The 26,503-nt window shown below is 53.2% G+C and overlaps 7 protein-coding genes across 7 annotated transcripts; 3 read left to right on the forward strand and 4 right to left on the reverse strand.

The window, feature by feature from the left end:
- Window positions 1–843: 843 nt before the first annotated feature.
- On the forward strand, window positions 844–5,934 carry VTN49DRAFT_1461 (uncharacterized protein; the record flags this gene model as incomplete). Its single annotated transcript, XM_069409078.1, has 4 exons — window positions 844–1,302; window positions 1,367–1,831; window positions 1,888–5,680; window positions 5,741–5,934. The coding sequence occupies 4 exons, from the start codon at window positions 844–846 to the stop codon at window positions 5,932–5,934; spliced, it is 4,911 nt and encodes a 1,636-aa protein (XP_069270500.1).
- Window positions 5,935–6,412: 478 nt separating this feature from the next.
- VTN49DRAFT_1462 (uncharacterized protein) lies at window positions 6,413–8,655 on the forward strand (the record flags this gene model as incomplete). The annotated part of the gene is made up of 2 exons (XM_069409079.1): window positions 6,413–6,584; window positions 6,728–8,655. The coding sequence occupies 2 exons, from the start codon at window positions 6,413–6,415 to the stop codon at window positions 8,653–8,655; spliced, it is 2,100 nt and encodes a 699-aa protein (XP_069270501.1).
- Window positions 8,656–8,758: 103 nt separating this feature from the next.
- Window positions 8,759–10,325, reverse strand: VTN49DRAFT_1463 (uncharacterized protein; the record flags this gene model as incomplete). The annotated part of the gene is made up of 3 exons (XM_069409080.1): window positions 8,759–9,736; window positions 9,785–10,116; window positions 10,178–10,325. 3 exons carry the CDS (start codon window positions 10,323–10,325, stop codon window positions 8,759–8,761), a joined length of 1,458 nt encoding a protein of 485 aa, XP_069270502.1.
- Window positions 10,326–11,637: 1,312 nt separating this feature from the next.
- Window positions 11,638–13,017, reverse strand: VTN49DRAFT_1464 (uncharacterized protein; the record flags this gene model as incomplete). Its single annotated transcript, XM_069409081.1, has 1 exon — window positions 11,638–13,017. One exon carries the CDS (start codon window positions 13,015–13,017, stop codon window positions 11,638–11,640), a length of 1,380 nt encoding a protein of 459 aa, XP_069270503.1.
- Window positions 13,018–13,046: 29 nt separating this feature from the next.
- VTN49DRAFT_1465 (uncharacterized protein) lies at window positions 13,047–15,774 on the reverse strand (the record flags this gene model as incomplete). The annotated part of the gene is made up of 3 exons (XM_069409082.1): window positions 13,047–14,568; window positions 14,619–15,632; window positions 15,686–15,774. The coding sequence occupies 3 exons, from the start codon at window positions 15,772–15,774 to the stop codon at window positions 13,047–13,049; spliced, it is 2,625 nt and encodes an 874-aa protein (XP_069270504.1).
- Window positions 15,775–22,412: 6,638 nt separating this feature from the next.
- On the forward strand, window positions 22,413–23,405 carry VTN49DRAFT_1466 (uncharacterized protein; the record flags this gene model as incomplete). The annotated part of the gene is made up of 3 exons (XM_069409083.1): window positions 22,413–22,471; window positions 22,923–22,971; window positions 23,019–23,405. The coding sequence occupies 3 exons, from the start codon at window positions 22,413–22,415 to the stop codon at window positions 23,403–23,405; spliced, it is 495 nt and encodes a 164-aa protein (XP_069270505.1).
- Window positions 23,406–23,967: 562 nt separating this feature from the next.
- VTN49DRAFT_1467 (uncharacterized protein) lies at window positions 23,968–25,859 on the reverse strand (the record flags this gene model as incomplete). Its single annotated transcript, XM_069409084.1, has 9 exons — window positions 23,968–24,218; window positions 24,278–24,595; window positions 24,643–24,690; window positions 24,741–24,794; window positions 24,843–25,199; window positions 25,252–25,374; window positions 25,428–25,473; window positions 25,538–25,652; window positions 25,702–25,859. The coding sequence occupies 9 exons, from the start codon at window positions 25,857–25,859 to the stop codon at window positions 23,968–23,970; spliced, it is 1,470 nt and encodes a 489-aa protein (XP_069270506.1).
- Between the last annotated feature and the right edge of the window lie 644 nt (window positions 25,860–26,503).

Below are 26,503 nucleotides of genomic sequence, written 5' to 3' on the forward strand. Positions count from 1 at the left end.
TTCGCAGTTGGTTTCCTCCATCTACCAGTGACCCAGTACGGGCCACTAGCATTCTATCATATTCTATTAACTATTGTCCACTCATGACGCTTTCTCCATATCCATGCAGATTTCGTAATGCAAGGTGTCCTCAGCGATGCTGAGTCAGCGTCCCTGATTGAGAGTGACCAAAATCAGAGCATCAGCCAGCGCCCTTCTAAGACCGCAGCACCAAACAGGTCCAGACAAGCGCCAAGCCTGCGGCTGGCACTAGTAAGGTTGGTGTCACGGGTAACGTTACTGTCGCAGTGACGGGCCTGGAACGCCGATCTTCCCCGCAAATATCGTAAAATACAATAATATTCATTTGTAATACAATGACCATCGCTGCCGGCCGTCGATCGGAAAAAGCTTCAACCGCCTCTAAAGCCCGTCCGCGCTGGATCTGAAATGGTTCGCGGTTCTTTTTGCTCGGGACAAACCAAGCGCTTCCATTACTGAAAATCCCACAAATTCCGGGCTGGCATTGCGATCGTCGTCGCTCCCGCTGCTTTTCGCCTTTTCTTCCATCCCTTTTCCCCCTCTTCCTCCTCTCCTCCATCTTGTCATAATACTAAATCTACTACTTGAGATCCCGCGTTTGGAAATTCGCTCCCTGTGCCCAGCGATCCCCAAGAGCCAGCAATCTCGGCCGGTTTAAAGGCCACCCGCCGTCCACCATCCCTGTCCCGGCCACCAACCACTGCACCAATCCTATCAACAACCATTCCCCTCGCCGTTCCGACTGGCTCTCCATCATCGTGATCGGTCCGTCCGGCATCTCCAGCGCAGCGGGAGCGCTCCTCCTCGCCAGCCTTGCCAGCCATGTCGGGAGCTCCTCCCTACGGGGCGCGCTCCCCGACCCAGCAGCAATCCTACAATGCCTACTCGCCGTCCTCCAAGAACCGTGCCTATTACGCCAATGACCAGCAGCAACCGCCCTACAAGCAGCCACCGCCCTCGGACGCGCCGCAGTCCTACGGGCCGCCGTCCTCCTTCGCCCACAGCCCGCACTACGGCCACTCTCCATCGCCTATGCCCACTACACTTCCCCCCTTGAATGGTTCCGTGCCGCCCTCCGATGCTGCCGCGCCGTACCAGCCCGTGCATCCCGCGTCGAGTGCTCCAAACTTCCCCTTGCCACGCATTCATTCCAGCCCGTACGCGTCGTCATCGCGCGCTCACGCCCAGTCGCCGAAGCAGGAGCACGATCCGGCCTTTGCCAACAGTCATAACTATTCGTCTCATGTGCCAGCCATGCGGCCGCCGTCGCCGAAAGAACAGGTGAGATCGTCCTCGATGGTACGCCCTTACGTAACAGACCCGCTGACATTCTTTGTTTTGCTAGAAGCCGACAAGGACTGCAGATCCCATGTCCTTTGCAAGTATCCTCTCAGAACCCACCGATGAGCCTGCTCCGCGACGGTCCAGTCCCATGCCGCCGCCGTCACTAGCACCCACGCCACAGCAGCGACAACAAGAACCGCCATCGCTATCCCGGTGGGAGAAGGACAAAGAGAGGAACAGCCGGGCCGAGAGCCAGCATCGTCCATTGGAGACCTCAAATAGTAGTTCGCTCTGGAACGGGTCGCCCGAAGTGCATCATCCCAACGTCGAGCAGCGCATGCCCAAGCCTCGGCGCCCTCTCACGGCGCAGGACTACGAGGCGATCAACCGCGCCTGTGCGGAGATCGATATGGCTCCGAAGAGCGATCTCGACGAGCCAGGCTTCGAGGAAGAGTACGAACGGTACATCATGAAGGGCAAGAAGCGAGCTCGCGAGATCCTGCGGCAGGAAGCAAGAAGACGCAAGGTACGGCCTTATTTTCGTTTTATTTCAATCTATCCTGTTACTAATCAGTATGGCAGCGCCATCGCCATCTGTTTTTGCAAGAACTCGCCAAGCAGCTCGAAAAAGGAGCCGAAGCCGGCGCGCGTCGTTTCCGCGATGACTATAAAGACGAGGTCATCGCCGAGGTGCAGCGGAAGGAGATACAAGATGAGAAGGAGCGGAAGAAGGACATGCAGCGAAAACGACGCCGCGAGAATACCGTCCGTTTGGAGACCCAGAAGAAGCTCGAGGCGGAGCGCAAGGCCAACAGCGCCGTCGACATGGCGGAGCGGGAGAAATTCTTGCGGGAGGCCGAGCGAGCCCAGAAGAAGATCCGTGGAGTCGAGAGAGCCTTGGAGCGCGGCAATGCCGTCGACGAGATCAGCGAAGTTTCGCCGTTGGCTCCCAACTTGGAGGGCGGCACCACTGGCTCGTTCCACATCGGCAAGGGAGGCTCGCCTGCTTCGGCCAAGAAGCGTCCAGCTCGATCCGGCGGCTCTTCCCGGCCGAAGAAATCCAAAGAGAAGAAGCAGGCTGAAAAGGATGCCGCCGAGGCAGCGTACGCCGCCCTCGAGCGGGACGCACTGCTCGCGGCCGGCGACCGGGACGAGGCTGCGCTCTCCCGCGAGTCATCCCCGGCGGCGGCTCCTCTCTCGTCCCTGAATTCCAAGGGCTACAATCAGATTTACGAGCAGATCTGGCGAGACATTGCGCGCAAGGACATCCCCCGGATCTGCCGTATCAAGGCCACCTCCCTCAGCACTCGTCAAGAGAACCTGCGCAAAACCGCCCAGCTGGCCAGCAAGCAGTCTCGCAAGTGGCAGGAGCGTACCAACAAGAGCATGAAGGACACCCAGGCGCGTGCCAAGCGCACCATGAGGGAGATGATGTCCTTTTGGAAACGCAACGAGCGCGAGGAGCGCGACATGCGTCGTCTGGCCGAAAAGCAGGAGTTGGAGATGGCCAAGAAGGCGGAAGCGGACCGCGAAGCCAACCGCCAGCGCCGCAAGCTCAATTTCCTTATTTCCCAGACCGAGCTGTACTCTCACTTTATTGGCCGCAAGATCAAAACCCACGAGGCCCAGAACACTTCCGATCCCTCCGTCGAGACCACGGGCGAGACCGTGCGCGAAGGGGCGCCCGACGCTCATACTATCGATTTGCCGGACAGCGTCGCGGATCCAAATGCCAAGGTCAAAGACTTCAAAGATTTGGACTTCGATGCCGAGGATGAGACGGAGCTGCGCCGCGCGGCCATGGCCAACGCGCAGCAAGCAGTCAAGGAGGCCCAGGCCCGCGCGCGGTCGTTCAACACCGATGCCAGTCAGATGGCCACCTTCGACGAAGGCGAGATGAATTTCCAGAACCCCAGCAGCATGGGCGAGTTCCAGATTTCGCAGCCCAAGATGCTCCGCGCGCAGCTCAAGGAGTACCAGCTTAAGGGTCTCAATTGGTTGGTCAACCTGTATGAGCAGGGCATCAATGGCATCCTGGCCGACGAGATGGGTCTCGGTAAGACGGTGCAGTCCATCTCAGTCATGGCGTACCTGGCCGAGGTGCACAACATCTGGGGCCCGTTCCTCGTTATTGCCCCGGCGTCGACGCTGCACAACTGGCAGCAGGAGATTTCCAAGTTCGTGCCTGATATCAAGGTGCTGCCGTACTGGGGCTCCGCCAAGGACCGCAAGATCCTGCGCAAGTTCTGGGATCGCAAGCACATTACTTACACTAAGGACTCGGAGTTCCACGTGCTGGTGACGTCCTACCAGCTGGTCGTGTTGGACGCGCAGTACTTCCAGAAGGTCAAGTGGCAGTACATGATCCTTGACGAAGCCCAGGCCATCAAGTCGTCGCAGAGCTCGCGGTGGAAGAACTTGCTCAACTTCCACTGCCGCAACCGGTTGCTGCTGACCGGTACGCCCATCCAAAACAACATGCAGGAGCTGTGGGCGCTGCTGCACTTCATTATGCCGACGCTGTTCGATTCGCACGACGAGTTCAGCGAGTGGTTCTCCAAGGACATTGAGTCACACGCGCAGAGTAATACCAAGCTGAATGAGGACCAGCTCAAGCGGCTGCACATGATCTTGAAACCGTTCATGCTCCGCCGAATCAAGAAGCACGTGCAGCAGGAGCTGGGCGACAAGGTCGAGATCGATGTCTTCTGCGATCTGACCTACCGGCAGCGGGCCTACTACACTAGCCTGCGGAACCGCGTCAGCATTATGGATCTCATCGAAAAGGCGGCCGTCGGCGACGAGACTGACAGCACGACCCTCATGAACCTGGTCATGCAGTTCCGCAAGGTTTGCAACCACCCAGACCTGTTCGAGCGGTCCGAGACCAAGTCCCCTCTGGCGACGGTTCACTTTGCCGAGACGGCGTCGTTTGTCCGCGAGGGACAGGATATCGATCTGCGCTACTCAACACGCAACTTGATCGAGTACGATCTGCCGCGCATGCTCTGCCGAGAGGATGGCCGAATCGACGTTCCAGGGCCCAACAACCCCGCGGCTGGCGTTCGAAACAGGTACTTGTACCAGCTGATGAACATCTGGACGCCAGAGAACATCCGGAGAAGCGAGGAAGAGGACCGGGCCTTCTCGTTCCTCCGTTTCGTTGACACGTCACCAGGAGAGGCCTTCAAGGCGTCGCACGAGGGCGTCTTCGAGCGTGCTGCTCGCCGGCGTGGGGTGGAGAACCGACTGTCACGATTCAATGTGGTCTACGACGAGGAAGATGGCGATGACCGTCGGTCGTTGCTGCCCCATTGCCTGTTCAACATTGTTGATCGGAACGATAAACAGGCTCTCCACGAAGTCGCTACGGAGGGTGTCATGCGGGAGTTGATGAACGTATCTCGAAACGTCTTTGACCAACAGGGCTTCGCAGTCATCGAGCCCGCCGCTCGACCGGCCGCGGCCGTCCCGCCCATCACCATCTCTGCTTTGGGCCAGGAAGCTCAGCGGGAGACTCAGGACACCTTCTTCAATGTCCCGCTTCGCCATGCACTCTTTGGGGTTCCAACGCGGGCGATGGAAGATCAGATCAGGGACCGGAAGGTGGACCCGGCGCCGTTCTCGCACCCGCCCATGCTCCCGGAGCCTCTATCGCGCAAGAACCGGTACAACTATGTCGAGGTGCCGTCCATGCGGCGGTTCGTGACCGATTCGGGCAAGCTGGCCAAGTTGGACGAGCTGCTGCGCGAGCTCAAGAACGGCGGGCACCGCGTGCTGCTGTACTTCCAAATGACGCGCATGATCGATCTGATGGAGGAGTACCTGACCTACCGCAACTACAAGTACTGTCGTCTAGACGGCAGCACGAAGCTGGAGGACCGACGCGACACGGTGGCCGACTTCCAGAACCGGCCAGACATCTTTGTGTTCTTGTTGTCTACGCGCGCCGGTGGTTTGGGTATCAACCTGACCGCAGCCGATACGGTCATCTTCTACGACTCGGACTGGAACCCGACCATTGACTCCCAGGCCATGGACCGGGCCCATCGACTGGGACAGACCCGGCAGGTCACTGTCTACCGTCTGATCACTCGCGGGACGATCGAGGAACGCATCCGGAAGCGAGCTCTTCAGAAGGAAGAGGTGCAGCGTGTTGTCATCACGGGCGGCGCTCAAGGAGTGGACTTCAACACCCGCCCGCAGAACCGCACCAAGGATATCGCCATGTGGCTCGCCGACGACGAGCAGGCAGAGATTCTCGAACAAAAGGAGCGGGAGGCTATGGAACGTGGCGAGCATCTGTCCAACAAGAACAAGAAGCAATCAAATAAGAAGAAGAAGGAGATTTCGCTGGATGATATGTATCATGAAGGTATGCTATTCCTACTATTGATATTTCTGTCAAGCCTAAGATGCTAACTTTTGTGCCTAGGAGAAGGACACTTCGACGACCTGAGCGCGAAGCCGTCCGGTGCGGCCACTCCAGTGTCAGGCGACGCCTTTCCGGACATCAACTTTGGGCCAAAGAAACGCCGCGGCAACGGACCGAAGCGGCCATCAAAGCGCGCCAAAACGACCAAGGAGCGGCTGCGGCTGGTCGATGGACAACTCGACAATGAAGATTAGATGGTAGTGCCTGGGATACGATGATTATTTTCTCTTCTAATGTGTACGGTTTTTTTTCGATGAATGTTCTGGGAGGAACAGGACCGCGTGTATCATTAGCATGGTTTCCGATATTATTTTATGCATTGTGATTTGATCAAGGTCGAGGATTGGACGGGCCTATTTGTTTGATGTTGAGATTGTTTGTTCGCGATGTATCGATATTAGAGCTAAACACTTGAATACAGCAAATCTGTTGATGCGGCCATGACTGACTTTGCTGGACTTCCTCGTATTCTACGAGCAATTCCTGAATGGTCTTTGAGACAATCTGATTGGACGGAGGAAAGCAGGGGGTGTGCGTTTTCGGTATTCTGTCCAGCAGGATCGGATGGCCTGCAAGAGAAAGAGAGTCCGAAATCTGGAACGGCATTACGGTCCAATCAGCGCATTGCTGACATATGCATGATCCCGATTGGCTGTGCTGAGTCATCCCCGGATGGCCTCGGCTCGGAAGGAGGCCAGGATTTTCAGGGCCGAATCATCTCCAAGTCATACCATCATCACCGAAAGAATAAAAAGAGCAATAGGACATTGGCCCGCGGAGACAAGCGAATATCGACTCGGGTTGGCATCGGAATCCCCGCGCGGATTGTCTGAAACGGGATCTCGTAAGTATTTTCTCTTTTTCTCCTCACGGGTTTTCTTGATTTCTCCTCACTCTTAGCCTCCTCTGTCCAAGTGGCTTTTTACCTAAGTTTTTTCGTACCGGAATATAAAAAGTCAATTCGTTCCACTGACTTTGCTGCCTCAGCAGTTTGTTCATCTACTCAAGTGACCGTTGGATCGATTGGAATCTGCACTATGGAAGCCTTACTCAATCAGTCCCGTGCCATGTGTCCTTTCCTGAAGCACACGTCGCCCGCTACGCTGCGCTCGCTGGCGACCTCGACCCGTCCTAGCGGCAGTCCCGGTGGAGGTACTATTTCTAACCTCCAGATCATTGCACGCCGCTGCCCCGTCATGAGCAAGGCGCTGGCCGTGCAGAGCGCGCGCCACCTCGCCTCAAAGCGTTTCACGACCGCTGCCGCCGCCAAGGCCGGGGCCGCCAAGCGTCTGTCCACCGCCGGCAAGGAGTGGAAGGCGACGCCTCGCTGCCCTCTGCATACGACTTCCGGCAATGCGGCGCGCGTGGACTCGGCGACTACATACAAGAAGGAGGAGGCAGGCCCTGAGCCGGCCCCGCTGAAGACGCCGCCTCCTCCTCGCCCGGTCGTAACCCCCAGCAGCGTGCCATTTGCCGGACCTCGTCCGCAGGCTCCTGCGGCGAGCAAGTTCGATTATGAAGCGTTCTATCAAAGCGAGTTGGATAAGAAGCACAAAGACAAGTCATACCGCTACTTTAACAATATCAACCGGCTGGCGGAAGAGTTCCCGCGCGCCCACATGGCGTCGCCGGAGGAGAAAGTGACAGTGTGGTGCTCAAATGACTACCTGGGAATGGGCCGCAACCGGCAGGTGCTGGAGACGATGCACCGCACGCTGGACAAGTACGGTGCTGGAGCGGGCGGCACCCGCAACATCTCCGGCCACAATCAGCACGCGGTGCAGCTGGAGTCGACGCTGGCCAAGCTGCACGGCAAGGAGGCCGCGCTGGTGTTTAGTTCGTGCTATGTGGCCAATGACGCAACGTTGGCGACGCTGGGCAGCAAGTTGCCCGAATGCGTGATTTTCTCGGATAGCTTGAATCATGCGTCCATGATCCAGGGTATCCGGCACTCTGGTGCCAAGAAGTTTGTGTTCCGGCACAACGATCTGGAAGATCTAGAGGCGAAGCTGGCGGCGCAGCCAGCGCATGTTCCCAAGATCATTGCGTTTGAGTCGGTGTACAGCATGTGCGGCTCGATTGCGCCGATTGAGAAGATCTGTGACTTGGCGGACAAATATGGAGCCATTACCTTTTTGGACGAAGTGCACGCGGTGGGCATGTACGGCCCGCATGGTGGCGGTGTAGCGGAGCATCTGGACTACGAGATGCATGCGGGCATTCGGCCCAAGGATCCGAATCGAAAGACAGTTATGGAACGGGTGGACATCATCACTGGCACGCTGGGTAAAGCCTACGGCTGCGTCGGCGGCTACATCGCTGGCTCGGCGCGGCTGGTGGACATGATCCGGTCGCTCGCTCCGGGTTTCATTTTCACGACGTCGCTCCCACCGGCGACCATGGCGGGCGCCAACGCCGCGATCCAGTACCAGGCATCGACGCAGCGCGACCGGATCCTGCAGCAGCTGCACACTCGCGCAGTCAAGCAGGCGTTTGCCGCGCGCGACATTCCCGTCATTCCGAACCCATCGCACATTGTACCGCTTCTCGTCGGTGACGCGGAGCGCGCCAAACAGGCCTCGGACCTGCTTCTCGCCGAGCACGGCATCTACGTCCAGGCCATCAACTACCCGACGGTGCCGCGCGGTGAGGAGCGCCTCCGCATCACCCCGACCCCAGGCCACACTCGCGAGCTGCGCGACCAGCTCGTCGAAGCGGTCGACGCGGTTTGGACCCGGCTTGGCCTGCCACGTACATCCGACTGGCGCGCCCGTGGCGGGTTCGTCGGCGTGGGTGTTGATGGCGTTCCGGAGCCAGAGCCCATCTGGACGAATGCGCAGTTGGGTCTGCGTGAGGGCGAGTCTGTTGAGGAGGCCGCGCAGCGGGAGCTGCAGGCCATGAACCAGACTATGTAGTGAGATTCTATCTAGGACTTGCCTGAATAACCGACAATATCGACAATTTTCAACTACACACTACTATTTCCAGACAAATAATGACATGTAGAATGGTAACATACTACCTCCTCCTCACCTTCGGAAACTCCACCGGTACCCTCAACCTCACCACCCGACTACTGGCCGCCTCAACTTTCCCACCCTTAATCCCAAACTTGGCATACTCGGTCTCCCGCGGCTTATCCACCCGGCAGCCCAACTCGCGGAAATACTGTAGGATCTTTGTATTATCCAGGCGGAGGTCATCGCGGAGATCAGACGGGTCGGTAGCCAGCTCATTCGCTGCGTTACCTGATGTATCTGAAGAGGTGGCAGCCTCGTGCATGGACGGAGGGATGTGCAGGGATAATGCGCAGATAGTGGTATGTAGCAGGGTTTGATCGGCCAGGGATAGTGCGGCGCCGTTGCCGGCGGAGCAGAAGCGTCGGCGGACGGCGTCGAGGATGGCATCGGGGATGGGTGCGTTTGAGGAGGAGGAGAGGATGCGGCGGAGGTCGTCCCGCGGAGGGAGACGCCGGGTACCCCGTGCGTCTGTCGGGTTGCCGCGGCGTAGCGCACGGGTCAGGTCGAGGAGGAGTTGGATGAAGCGCAGGAGCTGCATCTGCGTGGTGTCGCCGCTGCGGACGACCTTTTCGATGCGGCGCGATACGAATCTTGAGGAGGTGTAGCTGGTCAGGGATTTCCCCGCCCGCGACCCATCCTGCCAGTCCTGGATAGGTACCTGCCGCAGTACCGAAAGGCCGCCCGGTACCAGCTCCGCCAGTGGGTATACGTCTGCCGGGTGCGCCGCCGCGGTGTTGGCGCGCGGCACTGGTTTGTTTGCCTGGATGGCAGCCTGCAGGTTCTCGGCCTTGTGCGCGGCGGACTCGGACACAGACTCTTCGGGCAGCGAGGCCAGAATGGCGGCTTCGGCAGCCTGCGCCTCCCGCGTGGGAGCGGTCGCCAGACGAGCATTCTCGGCGACGGATTGTGCCGCCTTGCGCGCGACTTTGGTGCCAAAGGTGTTGGTTAGAGCGGTGCGTTGTTCGCGGAGGGTGGTCTATTCCTGTTAGTCGACATTCTGAGCAAATGTGGAATGTAAACATACCGCCGTTCCATCTTCTACTTCATCTTCTTCGTCATCAGAACCCCTTTCCAGCCTCTTTGCCTTTCGTATCCCGCCACGAACAGTCACCCGCCGCACGGGAACAAACTGGCATGTTTTCTGCTCCGGATCGATCACGGCAACGTAGTGTTTCACCTGCGCGTCTGCATCATCATCGGCCTCGCGGCCAATGAGATCTAGCTTCGGGTGTGCCGAGGACTGCAGGAGAAGTTCCGTTGAATCAATCCCAGATGTTGTTTTTGTTGTGGAACGCGGTTTAAAGTACGCCGTCAATGGGGGCAGATTCTTCGAGAGTTCCAAACCAGGCGTGTCGGCTGTACATAATTAACTTTTTCCTGAGCTTCAATGGTGAATTCTGGGGAAGAATTGGCGTACCCAAGACAGGCGTGAACTCGCTGCCATCTTCGATCGTGCTCGCTTTGAGCGGCGGGAGACTTAGCAATGATTCCAAAGCGGGCTTTTTGTTAGGACGCGCGTCATCGTCCCTGCTCGAGTGGCTTTTGCGCTTTTTGTCGGTGGACATGGTTGGACTTGTTGGTTCAATTGTCTTTTCTGAGGGTGTTGCTGACGTTGAAAAAATTCGGCTTATCAGATGAAATCGATAAGGTCGGTTTAGCGTCGCGACGATGAACTCTATGAAATTTCGTTAAAATTGGATATTACGTGTATGAACAGAAAATTTCTATTGGACAATACTCTTTGTTTATCCTCTTCGAGCAAATTAGCTCGTTAAAAAGGAGCCAAGGGCATTCCCAGTCAAAACCCTCATCCGGCTGCCATTCGTAACATATCGATCTGACTATAAACCACAAATTTGTGGCATCATGACCGTAACTTTGTGGCTGTGAGTTGAGATGACTAGATACTATCGTGTGATGTCGGTCATTATTTGGGTGTCTAGGCTGGCAGGGCCTGCTGAGAATCTCTTTCTGAAAAACTCCGACTCAAAGAGCATCCCATTCCAGTTACCAATACAGCGCAATATGCTGATATTATACAACTTCCATCATTGACAGATGGAAATTCGATGATGGGTAGGAACCAAATTTTTCGTTCTAGGCTGAGGACTTTCTGGTCAGGCGCAATCGCCTCTTGATCAGCACCGAGCCGCAGCCGAGCAGCGCGGCTGTGGCATAGGCCCAATACGATCATCGCGGATCTGAATATCTCGCGCGCAATAGGATAGATACGAGCTTTTTGGAAGAACAGCACTTACATAATTTCAGCCAACGCTTGCCCTAATGGCCTAACTGCGTTGTATGCCATGGCCATCTCTCACTCACCTCGCTGAATGCGTTTATGAAAGCACCAGGAGCCTACTAGTGAGATTCAAGATTCTGAATGATTGAAGGTAGGAACTTTTTGAACAACTATTACGAGACCGATTTTACTTTTGTCACTGAACACGTTGATGTTTCTGGACCAATCTTGTCAGCCTGCACAGTCGAGTCATTACGTCGTCCGTCCATCATATGATGTTCGAATTTGTCTGAAATAGCAGTCAAAAAGGAAGCTATGGTGATGTGGATTCACGTTTCAAAATCTGGTAGATGGTTCTTCGACTCGATGTTGAGGATGGAAGGTGAAAGGTGCATTCAACTGGCCTAACTACAGGGTACTCGATGTACCAAAACGATGATCCACAGATTCAGTTCCTAAAAATTAATTTCGGAACGATCTTAACATTCAACTTCTCAGGCGTATTGCTTCATGTTTTTATCTGGCGTTCCAAGTGTTCGAACCGGGGACTAAGACTGTCGAGAACGGAGTGGTGTTCTGATGGCGTAGTCTGAGCACATTCTCCTATTCCTCCAGTACCCGTCGGTATATTACTTCTACTTCTTCATATCTTCCTGCCAATCAATAACTGCAGCCAGGCATTTCTCACTGGTGAGGGTATCCGGATGATTTGGCCCTAGTACCTTACGCCGTCCTTCCGCTGCCCGTCGAAGCATTATCTCTGCGCTCCTATTCTCCCAGCGTGCTTGAAGAACGAGGCTTAAATTGTGGACATTAGCAAGGGTTTGTGGATGATCGGGCCCAAACACCTTCTCTTCTCCCTCCAATGCCCGCTGAAACATTGCTTCTGCGCTCTCGAACTCTCCTTGTACCAGAAAAACAATGCCCAGATTGTTAAGACCAGCAAGGGTATGAGGATGGTCGTGCCCCAGCACCTTTTCTCGTCCCTCCAATGCCCGATGGTGAACTTCTTTCGCCTTTTCATACTGACCTGTACTTCGAAAAAAGTTCCCCAAACCGAAGGCAATGAGGAGGGTGTCTGGATGGTTGGGACCCAGCACTCTCTCAAATCTCTCCAGTACCCGATGTAACATTTCCATTGCAGCGCTGTACTGTCCTTGTGCTTTGAGATTGTGGGCCAGGAGATTGACACTAGCAAGGGTTTTCGGATGATCGGGCCCAAAGACCTTCTCTTCTCCCTTCACTGCCCGTCTAAGCATTGCCTCCGCGCTCTTGTACTGCCCTTGCACTTGAAGGGCGGCGGCCAGGCAATGGACGCTGGTAAGGGTATCCGAATGATCAGGGCCCAACGCCTTAACCCGACCCTCCAATGCCCTTCGGAACATTGTCTCTGCATTCTTGTACTGCATTTGTAATTGAAAAGCGATGCCCAGCTGATTGACACTGGAAAGGGTTTCTGGATGATCTGGCCCGAATGTTTTCTCTCGTCCCTCCAATGCCCGTCGAAACATTACTTCCGCGTTCTTATGCTGACCTTGTGCTTGAAGAGTCTCACCCGATAACGAAACGGTATTGAATGTCTCCGGATGGCTGGATCCAAGCACTCTCCCCTGGGCCTCCAATGCCCGTCGTTGCAATGCCATTGCCCTTTCGTGCTGCCCCTGTTTTTGGAGAACCTCGCTCAGGCCGACCATGGCAGCGAGGGTGTTTGGATGTTCGGGCCCCAGCACCCTCTCCTGCCCCTCGAGTGCCCGCTGATACATGGCCTCTGCCTGTTTGTACTTCCCTGTTCGGCTAAAAACGGTGCCGAGACCGACAACACTGGTGAGGGTGTCTGGATGTTCGGGTCCCAGTGATCTCTCTTGCCCCTCCAGCGCCCGATGGAGCACTTCCTCTGCACTCCTGTATTGTCCCTGCTCTCGAAGCGCGCGGCCTAGGTAGAGGGCACTGCCAAGGGTTTGTGGATGATTAGGCCCCAATACCTTCTCTCCTTCCTCTAGTCCCCGTCGGAACATGGCCTCTGTGTTCTTGTATTGTCCTTGTGCTAGAAAGGCAAGGCCCAGAGAGGTGGCGCATGCAAGGGTTGATGGATGACTGGGTCCCAACACTCTCTCTCGTCCTTCCAATGCCCGTCTAAACAACGCTTCTGCCTTTTTGACTGCCCTTGTGATTGAAGAGTGTTGCCCAGATTGAAGACGCTGGTGAGGGTATCTGCGTGGTTCTGCCCCAGCATCGACTCTCGTCCTTCCGATGCCCGTCGATGCATTGTCTCTGCCCTCTCATATTTCCCTTGACTGTAGAGGGCAAGACCCACGTTGCTAATGCAAGTGAGAGCGTCTGGATGGTCAGACCCGTGCATCTTCTCTCGCCCCTCCAATTCCTTTTGATACATTTCCTCTGCCTGACGAAACTGGCCTAAAATGAAAAAGCTGCGGCCAGCTTTGAGATGAAGCTGGGCAGTCATATCACTGACCGTCGTTTGACGCTCGAGAACGTGCAGAATATGCGGGAGATAGCTCACCCATTCCTCTTTGTTCTCGTAGTCAGGAGTCGGAAAAGTCTCTTCGACGCGTTGTATCACCTTGACCGTCCACTCTTCAAGCTCTCCCTGCTTGCCCAACCAGTTTAACATCTCCAGTCGAACTAGTCGGTGCATATCATACACTTCCAACATTCCTCTCTCAGTAATGAAGGCGTACGCCTTCAGCGTCCCAAGAGCATCTTCTGCCTCCAGTGTTTCGTGCTCTGAAGGGAGAAGGGACCGCGGAATGGCCTTCTCATTCAGGAAACACATGAATTTCAGATACTCAGCAGCAAGAGGATCATGATCTGCAATTTCCCGAAATGAAATGAGCCACGTTGTAGCAACCGGATTCTGCGCCTCTCTATATCGATGGCGATCTTCAAAATCCCTGCTCAACAACTCGACCATAGTTTTGTCACTTGACCGACAATACTCGAGATATTGTGCCGTCGAGATCTGTTTCTTAGCCATGTATGCGGAAGCTTGCCTGATGGCAAGAGGCAGGTACCCGAGAAGGTCCAGAAGCGTGGATGTATCGTCTCGATTGGCCATCTGGTCGCTTGTCAGATGTATTTCCAGGAACTTGAGACCCTCATCCTCGCTCATGCCCTCGATCGTAACGATATTAGGAGATGGCACATCGAGCTGCACTATGGCCTCACGGTTTCGTGACGTGAAAAGCAGTGACCCTTGTCGACTAAATGGTAATTGGCGAGAGAGATATGTGCCGCCGTCGAAGAGGTCTGGGTCATCAGCGTTGTCCACAATCATGAACCAGTTGCCCGCGCTTTCATTGCTCAGGGCATTCTTCACAATCTCTTCCACGTCCGCTTTGTCATCGTTGATCCCGGGAATCCCCAGCAACTGGCCGATGCGTCTGTAGGGGTTTTGGAAATTGACAGCGTCAATTGCTGGAACCCAAAAGATGGAGCTGTCGGGATACTGCTCGCGCAGCCGGAAAGCAACCTCGAGTGCTATCTGCGTCTTGCCAACGCCTCCCAAGCCCACAATTGCAGTTTTTTGGCAGTCATCTGCATTCGCACTAGGAGGCACGATTGTGAAAAGCTGTTCCATGACTGACTCTCGGCCTACGAAACTTCTATTCCTTCCGAAAGGCACGTAGAAATGAACGTCTCCTCTAGCTGGTTGGCGACCACCCCACCAACGGAAGCGTTCTCAAAGTGGCTGTCGACGAACTTCCTAATAGCCCTCTCATTCTTGGTCAAATAGTTCCGTGTGTGTGCCGAGATTTTGCTCGCCTCTTCCCAGTCCGAGATTGTGATGTCTTTAAGCCTTTGGTTGACATTAAACCGGAAATATTGGCCATCCCCTTTAAATCGAATATCCAAATTGCAAGCGACTCTTTCGGAAGATGTGGCCATATTCCTCAATGCATGGATGATTGATGCCGGGGAATCTTCGATAGTGATAACATCACCAAGTCCCGTGCCAATGCTAAGAACTCGCACCAGGCGGTGTTGCGGAAACTCTCTCTCGGCCACGTGAATTAGGACTTCGCACGGGTTGTTGTAGCCGAATGCAGCGTCGACAAACTCGATGCCATCTCGGCCAAGTCTGATGGATTTGAAAAACCCGACTGCCGCCGATGTCGCCCGTGCAACTTGCCAAATGGAGGACGACTCGAACGCACTTGGCGAATCGTACGTCTTGAATAGTGTGGGAAGTGCGTTGACATTGTCCTTAGTAATTGCTAAAACCACCCTATGACGCATGAACTCAGGACCACTTTCGATTTCGCTGCAGTTGATGACATGCGCCTTTGTGCATGTTCTGTCCCGGAAAAGCATATCTTCATGTGGACATGTTCCAGCAGTCGACTCGCCTTGGTCCCGGCGCCTCCTGCATTCATCTTCCACAAAGAACCTCTTAATTGTCAATTTCATTGCATCCTCAAGACATCTGGCGGAGAACGTCGAAGATACAATGGAAGCGTTAGAGAATGATCCCGGCGTGAAGATGGATGCTACTTTCTGTCTGAATTTCCGTGTTGATTTCGGTGTATAGGCATGCCGGGCGAAGTCTCGATATTCTCTTACACATTCATTGACTGTCATGCGTAGTCCTCCAAGCATGATCGCAATGATACTGTGTTATTTCGTCAGTCAACATGGTGTTACCACGTAGATAATCGACATCACCCTCCAGTGCCTGTGCCCCCAATCAGATCAAAGTACTCGCATGGCCGGGGGACACTGGGAAGACCGCGCTTATCGCGAATCTTTTCCATGATGTCTTCTAGGATGAGGAGGCTGGACAGGCCCCGAATTCCACCACCATCTCGAGCAGGTCAGCGAAACCCAGTGACTAGAGGGCTGAAGGCTGTACCAAGGGAGAGGATCTTCAGCGGCTCTTGTGATGAAGACATCGCGCCTTTGATGTATCAAGAGTACAATGCATGCAGTATACAGAAATCATACACGTTCGATATCAATCATTGGTAGACGGAATTGATGATGTTTAGGACCACCAAGTGTTATGCGTATGTTCTCGACGTTGGCCAGAGGGTTCTTTCAGCCGACGGCAACCGCTCTTGCCCAACGCAGAGCCGCGTTGCGCGGTGCTGTTGCAGTGTGGCCCATGCGATGCCAGATCCTTGAGACCTGGAGCATGATCGACACGAGTTACCCCCGACTATTGCAACTATACGGCAACCATTGCATGCTGAAGTGGCCCAACTGTATTCTACCGGTACCCCTCACTCGGTTTAAGAATCCAATTGTGCAGTTCCCTGTAAAGCAGGGGCACCATCTTCAAATATTCTTAGGGATCCTTGTCCTGTGTACCAGAAATTGCAACTCGGAAGAAATAAGAACACTATCCAGTGGTGCTCCCACCAAGACCTGGAAGAATTGAAAATGGGCCGGGAACTCGACCTCGGAAAAAACGAAAGTCGTATATCGATCCCGACGACACTCGTTTACAGAATCAGGAAAATCACGTGAGAGGAAGAATGCGTCCTACTGGTCGACCCACTTGATCCATCTTTGGGCAGTTGGTAAAAGTGCGAATCGTCAATCGGAAGAAGGATGTAATTACTACGCAGTTCCCGGGTCGGACAAGTGGTCTTTGTCCCACATCAGAATATTTTAACCAGAAATCGGCCTTTTTTCTTTGGTCTAAATCGAACTTGTCTTGATTCCATGCATCTCTCTGTCATGTCAGTCGGAGACGGGAAACAAGACCGCTGTGCGTAAACCCAAGGAAAGTCATCCCACTTGCGTCAGTCTTGTCTCGAAAGTATTCACGACATTCCAGGGTCGGAGGGATGAGATCGGCGAGTCGATCCAGAACTTCGATGATGAATGTCAAATTGCTCGCGGATTTTTCTGTGAATCTCATCCTCTTTCGCCCTCGCTGAAGTAACGGCGCGGGAGGCGTCATATTGGCGGGACACACAACTCCACACCATCTACTCCATCCGTCTTAGCCAAGGCTGGAGTGCAGACTGCTAGCCGCATGGCAGCGAGACGATATCAGCCCTGGTCGCAACTTGTTTGAAATGTTGACAACGGGCCAACGTCAGAAAAGTCACCTTGTGAGGTGCTTCCCCTCCATCTTATCATGGTGGGTGCCCGGAACAGAAAGATCGGGTAGTCAGGGTGCTCTTCGCGGTTCCGAAAGGCTATTTCAAGTGCGATCTGCGTCTTTCCAACGCCTCCCAATCCTGCAATTGCAGTTTCACCGTCATCTGTGTCGATACTAGGAGGAATCATTGCAAGAGGCTGTGCCATATTTCACACTCGACTGACAAAACCTTTGCTCCTTTCAGAAGGCACGGCATACTCCATACGTCCTCCAGCTGACTTGCATCCTCGCGACCGGCTGAGACGTTACTGGGAAGGCTGTCGACGAATCTCCTGATAGCCCTTTCATTTTCAGCCAGGTAGTTGCGGGTGTGTGCGGAGATCTTGCTGGCCTCTTCACAGACCCAAAATGTGATGTTTCGCAGCCCTTGGTTGACATATTCCGAGAATATTAGCCATCTTTGGCATCGATAATCCAAATCTGTGGCCTTCTCTTTTGGATGATGTGGCTGCATTTCTCTACGCATTGACAATTGATGCTGAGGAATTTTCGATGGTGACACCATCTCCGAGGCCCGGGCCAATGCTCAGAATTCGCATATGTTGCATTCTGGAAAATGTTTTCGACCGCCTTGAATTAGGACTTCGCACGGGTTGTTGTACCCGAAACCAGCATCGACAAATTCATTGTCATCTCGACCAAGCCTGATCGATTTGGGGAATCCGACTGCCGCTGACGTTGCCCGTGCAGAGTTCCCAAATGGTGCACGACTCGAATGCAGTCGATGAATCGTACGTCTTGAAAAGGGTGGGAGGCGCATCGACGTTGTCCTTGGTGATTACTAGGACCACCCTACGATGTATGGGCTTATGGTTGATGTGTTATTTCCGCTGCAGCCTCTGACGTACGTCTTTGTGCATGCTCTGTCACGAAACAGCATACTCTCATGCGGACATGTCTGAGCAGTCGACTGGTCTTTGTCCCGGCGGCTTTTGCATTCTTTTTCCACACAGAATTTCCCGGTTGATTTTGTTGCATTCTCAAGGCGTCCGGCAGAGAAGTCGGACTCAAACGGGACATTCCAAATTGATATCCACACGGGTTTCTGTTTGAAGGCTTGTCTGGCGAAACCCCGGTACTCTTTTATACACTCATTAACCGTCATGCGCATTCTTCCAAGCATAACCGCAATATTCTGTGTCATTCAGTCAGTCAACGTGGTACTACTATCGCGTAGACAGGCAGTCGACATCAACCTTCGGTACTTGTGCCTCCAATCAAGTCAAAGTGCTCACATGGCCGGGGGACAGGGGCGAGATCCTTTCTTGTCGCGAATCTTCTCCATGACATCCTTTAGAATGAGCGAGGGACAGAATCTCCAGCGGTTCTTGTGATCAAACCATCTCGCGTCTGTCTGATCCGATCTACAAGTACAGTGCACTCTTAATTTATACACATACTGCATCGATCATTTGCCACGTGATGATTGATGGCTCGGAACTACCAAATGATTCGTTCTCCATGATGCCAACGGCCGAATCATCTTCGGATGAATAGCAAATCCTCTCCATCGGCAGGCCCAAGAGCAGCGCGGCGCCGGCTGCGCAGTGCGACAATGTGGCCAATGTGATGCAACAGTACTGACGATCGGGGTGTGATAGGGACGAGTTACCTGCGAGAAATGGTGTCGAAGCTCAACTAATGCATGCCCCAAAGGCCTTAGCGGCCCGAACTGCATGCCATGGCCAGCCCTCATTCGGCGTTGCTTATCCAATAAGAAAGCGCTAATCCTACCTAGGAAGTCAGGATATTTTCCCGCTCCGACAAATCTTTGTTTGATAACTTTGTTTCAGTGCACGGTGTTTCGATTCATCGGATTCAGCGAGGGTTGGCCATGAAAGCAGTTGGTTACAATTTCAGCCCTACGGCATGCATTAGTTGATCCGAAACACAGTCCTGCAGGTAACACGGGTTAATCACAGACCAAGTCTTCAAACATCTGTTATCCCATTGGCCACATTGCCGCACAGCACCCTGTGGCTCTCTCAGCGGAGAGCATCTGAAAGCCGGGCCCGTGGCGGCATCGAGACGGGGAAATTGACAGTTCAAGCCATCAACTTAAATTTCCTCGTGGGGAACATAGATGCAATACGCGTATAGTTGCAGTTCAGGATACTGCACTGGCATTACTAGGTGGCGATGGCTTCTTCACAGAAACCGCTGGAGATCCTCTCCCTTGGTACATCAGCCAGTTTTTGGAGTCGCCTAGTTCTGCTCACCATGCTTTAGATGGTGGGGGAATATGGGACTCTCCAGTCTCCTCATTCTAAAAGACATCATGGAGAAGATTCGCGATCAGAAAGGTCTTGGTCATGTACCCCAGCAATGTGAGCACTTTGACTTGATTGAAGGCACAAGCACCGGAGGGTGATATCGCCTGTCTGTCTATGCAGTAGCGGTGCCTTTGACTTACTGGCTGGCTGACACAGAGTCATTGTGATTATACTTGGAAGACTGCGCATGACGATCAATGAGTGTATAAAGGGGTACAGTGATTTCGCCCCGCAGGTCTTCATGCCGAAACCAATGTGACTGTCGGCCTCGAATGCCCAAACTGTGTCCTTTTTCTCTGCCAGGCAGCTTGAGGATGCGACGAAATCTATTATCAGGAAATATTGTGTGGAAGAAGAATGCAAAATCCGTCGGTACAAAGACCAGCTGACTGCTCAGACAAGTCCACATGAGAACATGCTTTTTCATGGCAGCACATGCACAAAGACGCATGTCAGGGTTGCATCGTATACTCCATAGCCAACATGAGCTCATTCATCATAGGGTTGTCCCAGCAACTATCAAGGACAGCGTCGATGCGCCTCTCACCCTTTTCAGGACATACGATTCATCGACTGCATTCGAGTCGTGTACCATTTGGGAGGTTGCACGGCCAACGTCCGCGGCAGTCGGGTTTTTCAAATCGATCAGACTTGGCCGAGATGGCATTGAATTTGTCGATGCTGGTTTCGGTACAACAACCCGAGCGAAGTTCTGATTCAAGAGGGTCGAAAGCAATTTCCAGAACGCAGTCATATGCGAGTCCTGAGTATTGGCACGGCCGCGGAGATGGTGTCACCATCGAATATTCTTCAGCATCAGTCATCAATGCGTTGAGAGATATGGCGACATCCTCTAGAAGAGAAGCCCACAGATTAGGTGATCGATTCGGAGGAGGTGATAATAACCATTTTTTTTTTCGGTTCAATGTCGGCCAGGGGCTCAGACACATCACATTGTCGGATCGGGAAGTGGCCAGCAAGATCTCGGCACACACCCGCAACTATCTGGCTGAGGATCAAAGGGCTATCAGGAGGTTCGTTGATAGCCTTTCTGGCAATGTCTCCGCTGGTGGCGATGGACGCAACTCAACTACAGGCCGAGTTCACTTTGCTGTGCCTTTTGGAAGAACTGGAATTTCGTCGGCAGAGAGTTAATAATGGAGGAGTTTCTTGCGATCTTTCCTCCCAGGACGGATTCATATGATTGTCAGAAAACTGCCGTTGTAGGCCTGGATGGCGTTGGGATGACGCAGATTGCACTCGAGATTACCCTCCGGATCAGCGAGAAGCATCCCGGCTGCTCCATCTACTGGGTTCCGGCCATGGGCACTGTCAGCTTTAGGAACGCCCACAGACATCGACCAGCTGCCTGGGATTGACGGGCTTAATGACGACAACGCGGACGTAAAGAAGCTTGTAAAGACAGCTCTGAGCCGCGACAATGTTGGGAGCCGGCTCTTGCTTGTTGACAATGCAACAGGCCGGGCCTTTTCGATGGTAGTATGAATCTTCTATCTCGCTTTCAGCCGGCAAGGGTTCCTGCTGTTTATATCGAGAAACCACAATCTCATATCGCAACTTGACGTTCCAGAACATATATCCTCAAGTCGAAGGGATACGCGAAAATGGGTTTTGGATTTCTGGAGAAGCATCCGACAGAATGCTTGATGAACAATCGGGACGATGCTGCAAAGCTCCTCGAGGTTCTTGGCTAACTACCTCTCGACTCTCGGCATCAGGCAAGCTTCGGCGTACATGGAGAGAAACTCTCCGACATAATGACCCGAGTATTGCTGGTCAAGTGTCGAGACTATGGCCAAACTGTTGAGCATAGACTTTGAAGACCGTCATCGATACCAGGAAGCGCAGAACCCGATTCCTACAACGTGGCCTCAACTCGTTTCGGCAGATTGAAAACCATGATCCTCTCGCTGCTAAGTATTGAAAGCTATTCAACTTTCTCATTTGCTTCAGATGCTTGAACATTAGAGGCAGAAGGTCCCATCGGGACGTTGAAAGCGTACGCTTTTCATCACAGAAAGAGAGGCATTAGACAAGAACGATATACACAGGCTAGTTCGACTGACAATGCCGAACTGGCTAGACAGGAGGAGCTTGAAGCGTAAGTGGACAAGATGTAACGATGCCCCGGAGGCGTTTCCTGTTCCTCCTGCACAATAACAAGAACTGCTGGGCTATTTCCCACATAGTCTCCGCATTTCGAACGTCGAACGACGACCGGAGACGTGGAAGTCGACTTTCTCTGCGAGGTAAACTGCAGCTTCGAAGTCTTGGGTAATAACCACGAAGTGGAGAAGATGCGGCAACAAGAAGTGGAGCGACGAAGTCGCTGGGCCCCTACAATCCAGTACTCTCACCAGTGTAATCAATCTTTGAGGCCGCTCTTGGAGAGATGGGGATTCTACGAACGGGCAGAAGCGATGCGCCGATGAGCACTGGGCCGCGTCTTTCAATACTACGGGCAGTTTGGGAAGACAGAAACATTGTATTGAGGGCTGCGGTTGGATTGGAGAAGGTGCTGACACCAAATCATCCAGTTACTTCTGTTAACGTCCGCAACCATGCCAAGATCCTCCAGAAGGCCGAGAGGAGCCGAAGAAACTGAAGCAGTTTGCCTGTGGCCGCGAAAGCTCCTGCCCTCCCAGCAGAATATAAAGGATAATCCATGAAGGGCACTTAATATCTTGGACTTTGCGAATCTCCCAGCCAAAATCCTGCCAGTCTGCACAGCTCAAACAATTATGGCTGGCATCACACAACGATAACTACAAAAGTTGTATGGGTGTGAAATTTGGACGAATGAAACGACGCGAAACGGAGAGCGCGATACTCCCGGTTCAGTGTTTCCTCTCGATGAACCATCAGTTCACGAATGTCACTATCCGCGACAATATAGGGATTATTACACAATCGTGGCCGAGATGAACAAGCCGCGACTCTGGGCAGAGACGAAATCACATCCTCCGCAAAATTCAGGACGCAAGCAATGGTCACCGTATCACTCGGACCAATCAACTTGCTCGTGGATTGTTCTCCTCCACAAAGGTGGGAGGGAAAACGGACACATGGTGCTGATATATAAAAGTTGGGCCAAGGTACAACTACTATATATCAGCCGTCAGCTGTGGTTACTGAGCGGCGTGGAGCCTGTTCTTCCTCGCATGTACCGTGTGTGGATGGAGCTCAGCCCTGAAGTCGTTTCCCTCTCAGACTATCTGGACGTGGGCGCTACTTCACGGGGAACCCGTTCGTACGGGCTACATGCGACGAAGACGGGGGGCAGTATGTACGAAAGAGCTGGCAATTCCTACTTCCACTGGTGTAGCGAGATTTTTTGGTCGGGTTACAAATTCTGTCTTAAAATATGTTCAACCCTTGCAACAAAATGTTTGTGTGCGGTTGAGGGGTACAACAGACGATACAGGGTGGATCTACGAGGGCTAATAATAATGTCATAAGGATGACTCTATTCATCACTCGCTACCAACATCACCAGAGCCATCATAACACATCAATCAAGTAAACCGTGGACACACTCCCATGTAGTTCCCCGATGAACCCGCAAAGAAATCCACCGGATCCTCCTACATAGTTTCAGTTCCTCCATGGCAACACCTCGAGGCAACCATGCCATCCACACAGGAGGGTGCATCCGGCCTGGGAACCTCCTTCCAACCCCGACAAACACACGGCACTTGACCCGAAGATAAAAAGCAGAAGAGGGATTCCTCCCTGCGCCTTTCCCTCCTTAGCGGAAAACAAAACAAAGGGAAAAAAAACCCCAGACTCTTCAGTCGACAACCCCTTCGGCAAAAAGGCAAGAAACATAGAGTTGCGGGGCTGGAACGCATTTTTCGAACTGAGCGTTGAGAACAACTCTAGATCGATCATCGACCCCCCAGTCCGGATAGAATCCTCAAGTCAAGAGAAGAAAGCAAAAAAGCAAAACGGTCGTGTTTGCCGCTCATTCCGGAGATGATGTCATGGAGAAGACCGAGACGGAGAGCGCCACGAATTTACTTGCTGTAGAAAATCATTAGCACACTGCAGGGACCACACAAGCTCAAGGAGGATTTCCAAAGGGATTACTCACGATCTGGCGCGGACCTTACGGCGCTTACGCTTGAGGCGGCGAACGCGCTTCTTCCTCCATTTGGCTCTCATCTTCGTAGATTGTTCAGAACTGTGCTCATGTTAGCTGCCATCGCACTCCAAAGGGACTTTTTTTTTTCCTGCAGTCTTGGACAGTTCAAACTGCAGTCACCTTCCACTTACACTTCTTCGAGGATGAGACGTTGGTTGAAAGAAAGATGGTGGAGTGCGGCATCGCGGCGGGCTTTGTGTGCGAGGCTGCTGACTAAGCTCGCTTGAATTATCCACTCACTAACCGTATTTGGATTGGCGGTCAATCCATAGTCACGTGGTTCCAGTTAACCGCAGACGAGCGATGATGTCAGGACTCGATAATCAGGGACAATGGGATCATGTCTTTCGTGTCTATCCCTAACACTACTAGTACGTGATACATTACGTGATGAACATCAATACGTGTACCGGTAATTGGGGGCCAGGTCACCCAGAGCTTCATCATCCTCTGCCGTCTGAGCGACCGCGTCCGGATGCATGACCGTGGCATTGCGGTCACGCTTGCGGTTCTCCAGCCAGATGGCGACGAGATACACCGCACAGGATGCGGCGGACAGGCAGCAGAATGACATAGAAATGGCGTATCCCTTGCGGAACTCGGGGTCGCTATCTTGCAGGAAAGAATAAGTGGCGATGATTCCGCCGACTTATTTTGATTAGTCTTTTTGAACAATATACCCCGAGAAAGGGCTACTGTTGACTTACTGTTACCGAACCCAATCTGCCATGCAGTGCCCACGCTTCGTCGCTTGTGACCGCTGAGATTCATGACATACCAGCAGACAATCACCGGCATTGCGGAATAAGCACCGCAGGTGACCAGGAAGAGGGCACCGTACAGGACATTACGGTTCTCGATGCCATGGATTGTAAACAGCACAGCAAATCCCGCAATGGCGACTAGCAACGGGATCATGACAAAGACGAATCGATGGCGCAGCTTATCCGAAAGGTACGCGATCAGCAGGGAAAACCCAAACGCAGCTGCCCATGGCGGGATGGAATAGAGCTGCGTCATAATCTCTGGGCACGATCAGCCTTGCCCATTGGACCTAATCATGATCACTCACGTCCATATCCGTAAGATTTGATAATGGTAGGCGCAAAGTAAGCATATCCTAGAACCGTCAGCTACCGGTGGAGAAAACCAACGGTTTTAGGACCATACCATAAGCAGGAACAATGAGCCCAAAGTACATCAGGCCACCGACGAAGATCTTGTCTGGAAGAAGTTCAGCGCGAGCAACAACACATATGGACAAATACTCACAGTCCTTGAAAACGTCCAGCACATCCTTGACGGTCAGCGACTTTTCATGCTCAGATTTGCCCACATCTCGCGCAAGCTTCTCCTTCACAAACGCGCGCTCCTCCTCGGTCAACCATTTAGCTTCCTCGGGGAAGTCCGGGATGGCAAAGAACCAGAAAAAGGACACAACGCAGGTGATGACACCTTCGATGATGAAGATCCACCGCCAGCCGTTATATCCTCGGAGGCCCTGCATCTTTCCCAATCCGCTGGCCAGCAAGCCGCCAAAGGCGCCGGCCAGGGTAGTGGAGCTGAAGAAGAATGTGAATCGACGCTGAGCTTCATCGCGGCGGTACCACATGCCCATGAGGTAAAAGCCTGCAGTTGTCAGCTGGCTCCTCCCTCTTGGTTTCCAGCTGGGGCTACGTACATCCCGGAAACATGCCGGTTTCAAACGCACCAAGGAAAAACCGCGTAGCCATCAGTCCGCTCCAATTCTGGACCAGACCCTGACAGACCGTGACCAGGCCAAACATGAACATGCAAAATGACACTACCGGATGTCAGCCAAACCGATCGACCTTTCCCGGTACCAGGGAACCATACGCCAAACATGCGGCCGCAGCTTTTTGAGCAAGATATTGGAGGGGATCTACCAATTGATGGAACAGAATCAGCCCCCCGCAGCCATTTCCCCCCGCAACATTACTCCATACCTCGAACAGAACATAAGGCACGAAGAAAATCGTCAGCGCGGTATTGTACTTTGTTCCCTCGACGATATCCAAGTCCTCCTTGAGGTTGAAAATCACGGCATTGCTGATATTCACCCTGGATCCGAGTCAGCGATTATTCTCCGTCCAAAGTTTCCAACGCATACCGATCCAAAAACGCCAGCAGATACAACACACTCAGCACCGGCAACAGGTGCAAATCAATTTTGGCCATCAGGCGGCGCTCGGTGGTGCCGGTCAAACGAAGCGGCTCGTCGGACAGCGCATCGGCGCGCGAGTACTTCTCCTCGTCGGCTGGCGACATTGTCAATGGTGGTCTCATCGCGCTTGCAAGAAAAACAGTCGAACTCGAAGGGAAAAATGACCACGGCAGAACTGAGGGGTTCAGGACATACACTTCAACTCCATCGTGCTGGGAAATGACTAAAAGTACCACTGGACCAGGGAACACAGTCAAGGTCGCACAAAACTCAGGAGGAAAGGGGAACAAGAAAAAAAAAAAAAAAAAAAAAAAAGAAAAACTCAGTGACTCATTGTCTACTCGGCTGAATCTGAAATCGGTGCCGCAGCTGTTAAGCGATAAATACTACTTCCTACGCAGACGTCGGTCTCTCTCCGCCGAGGTCTCCGATTCCTGCTTCCAGCTGTCTGGTTCGGAGCTGCTTGTCTGTAACTTTGGCTACGAATCCCGACTCCATCGCTACCATTGGATCTTCACATGTCAGCGTGGCTGCGAATTTCATTGCTCCTTAACCTAGTTTAAGCACTTTCTAGAAAAATTAGCACAACTCAATTCCGTCTGCGTGATACCTTTCCTTTTTTTTTCCCCCTCTTCCGCACAGATTGCCGACTTCCGTACGGAGCACGAGTCCTCCGCCAGGGATTTCCTTCTAGGCTGTTGACAGGTCTTGATGGAGGCTACAGGCAAACAGAGAAAGTAGTAGTGCC

The sequence above is a fragment of the Thermomyces lanuginosus genome, assembly GCF_041956635.1.
Source record: "Thermomyces lanuginosus strain ATCC 200065 unplaced genomic scaffold VTN49scaffold_22, whole genome shotgun sequence".
Taxonomy (NCBI): Eukaryota; Fungi; Ascomycota; class Eurotiomycetes; order Eurotiales; family Trichocomaceae; genus Thermomyces; species Thermomyces lanuginosus.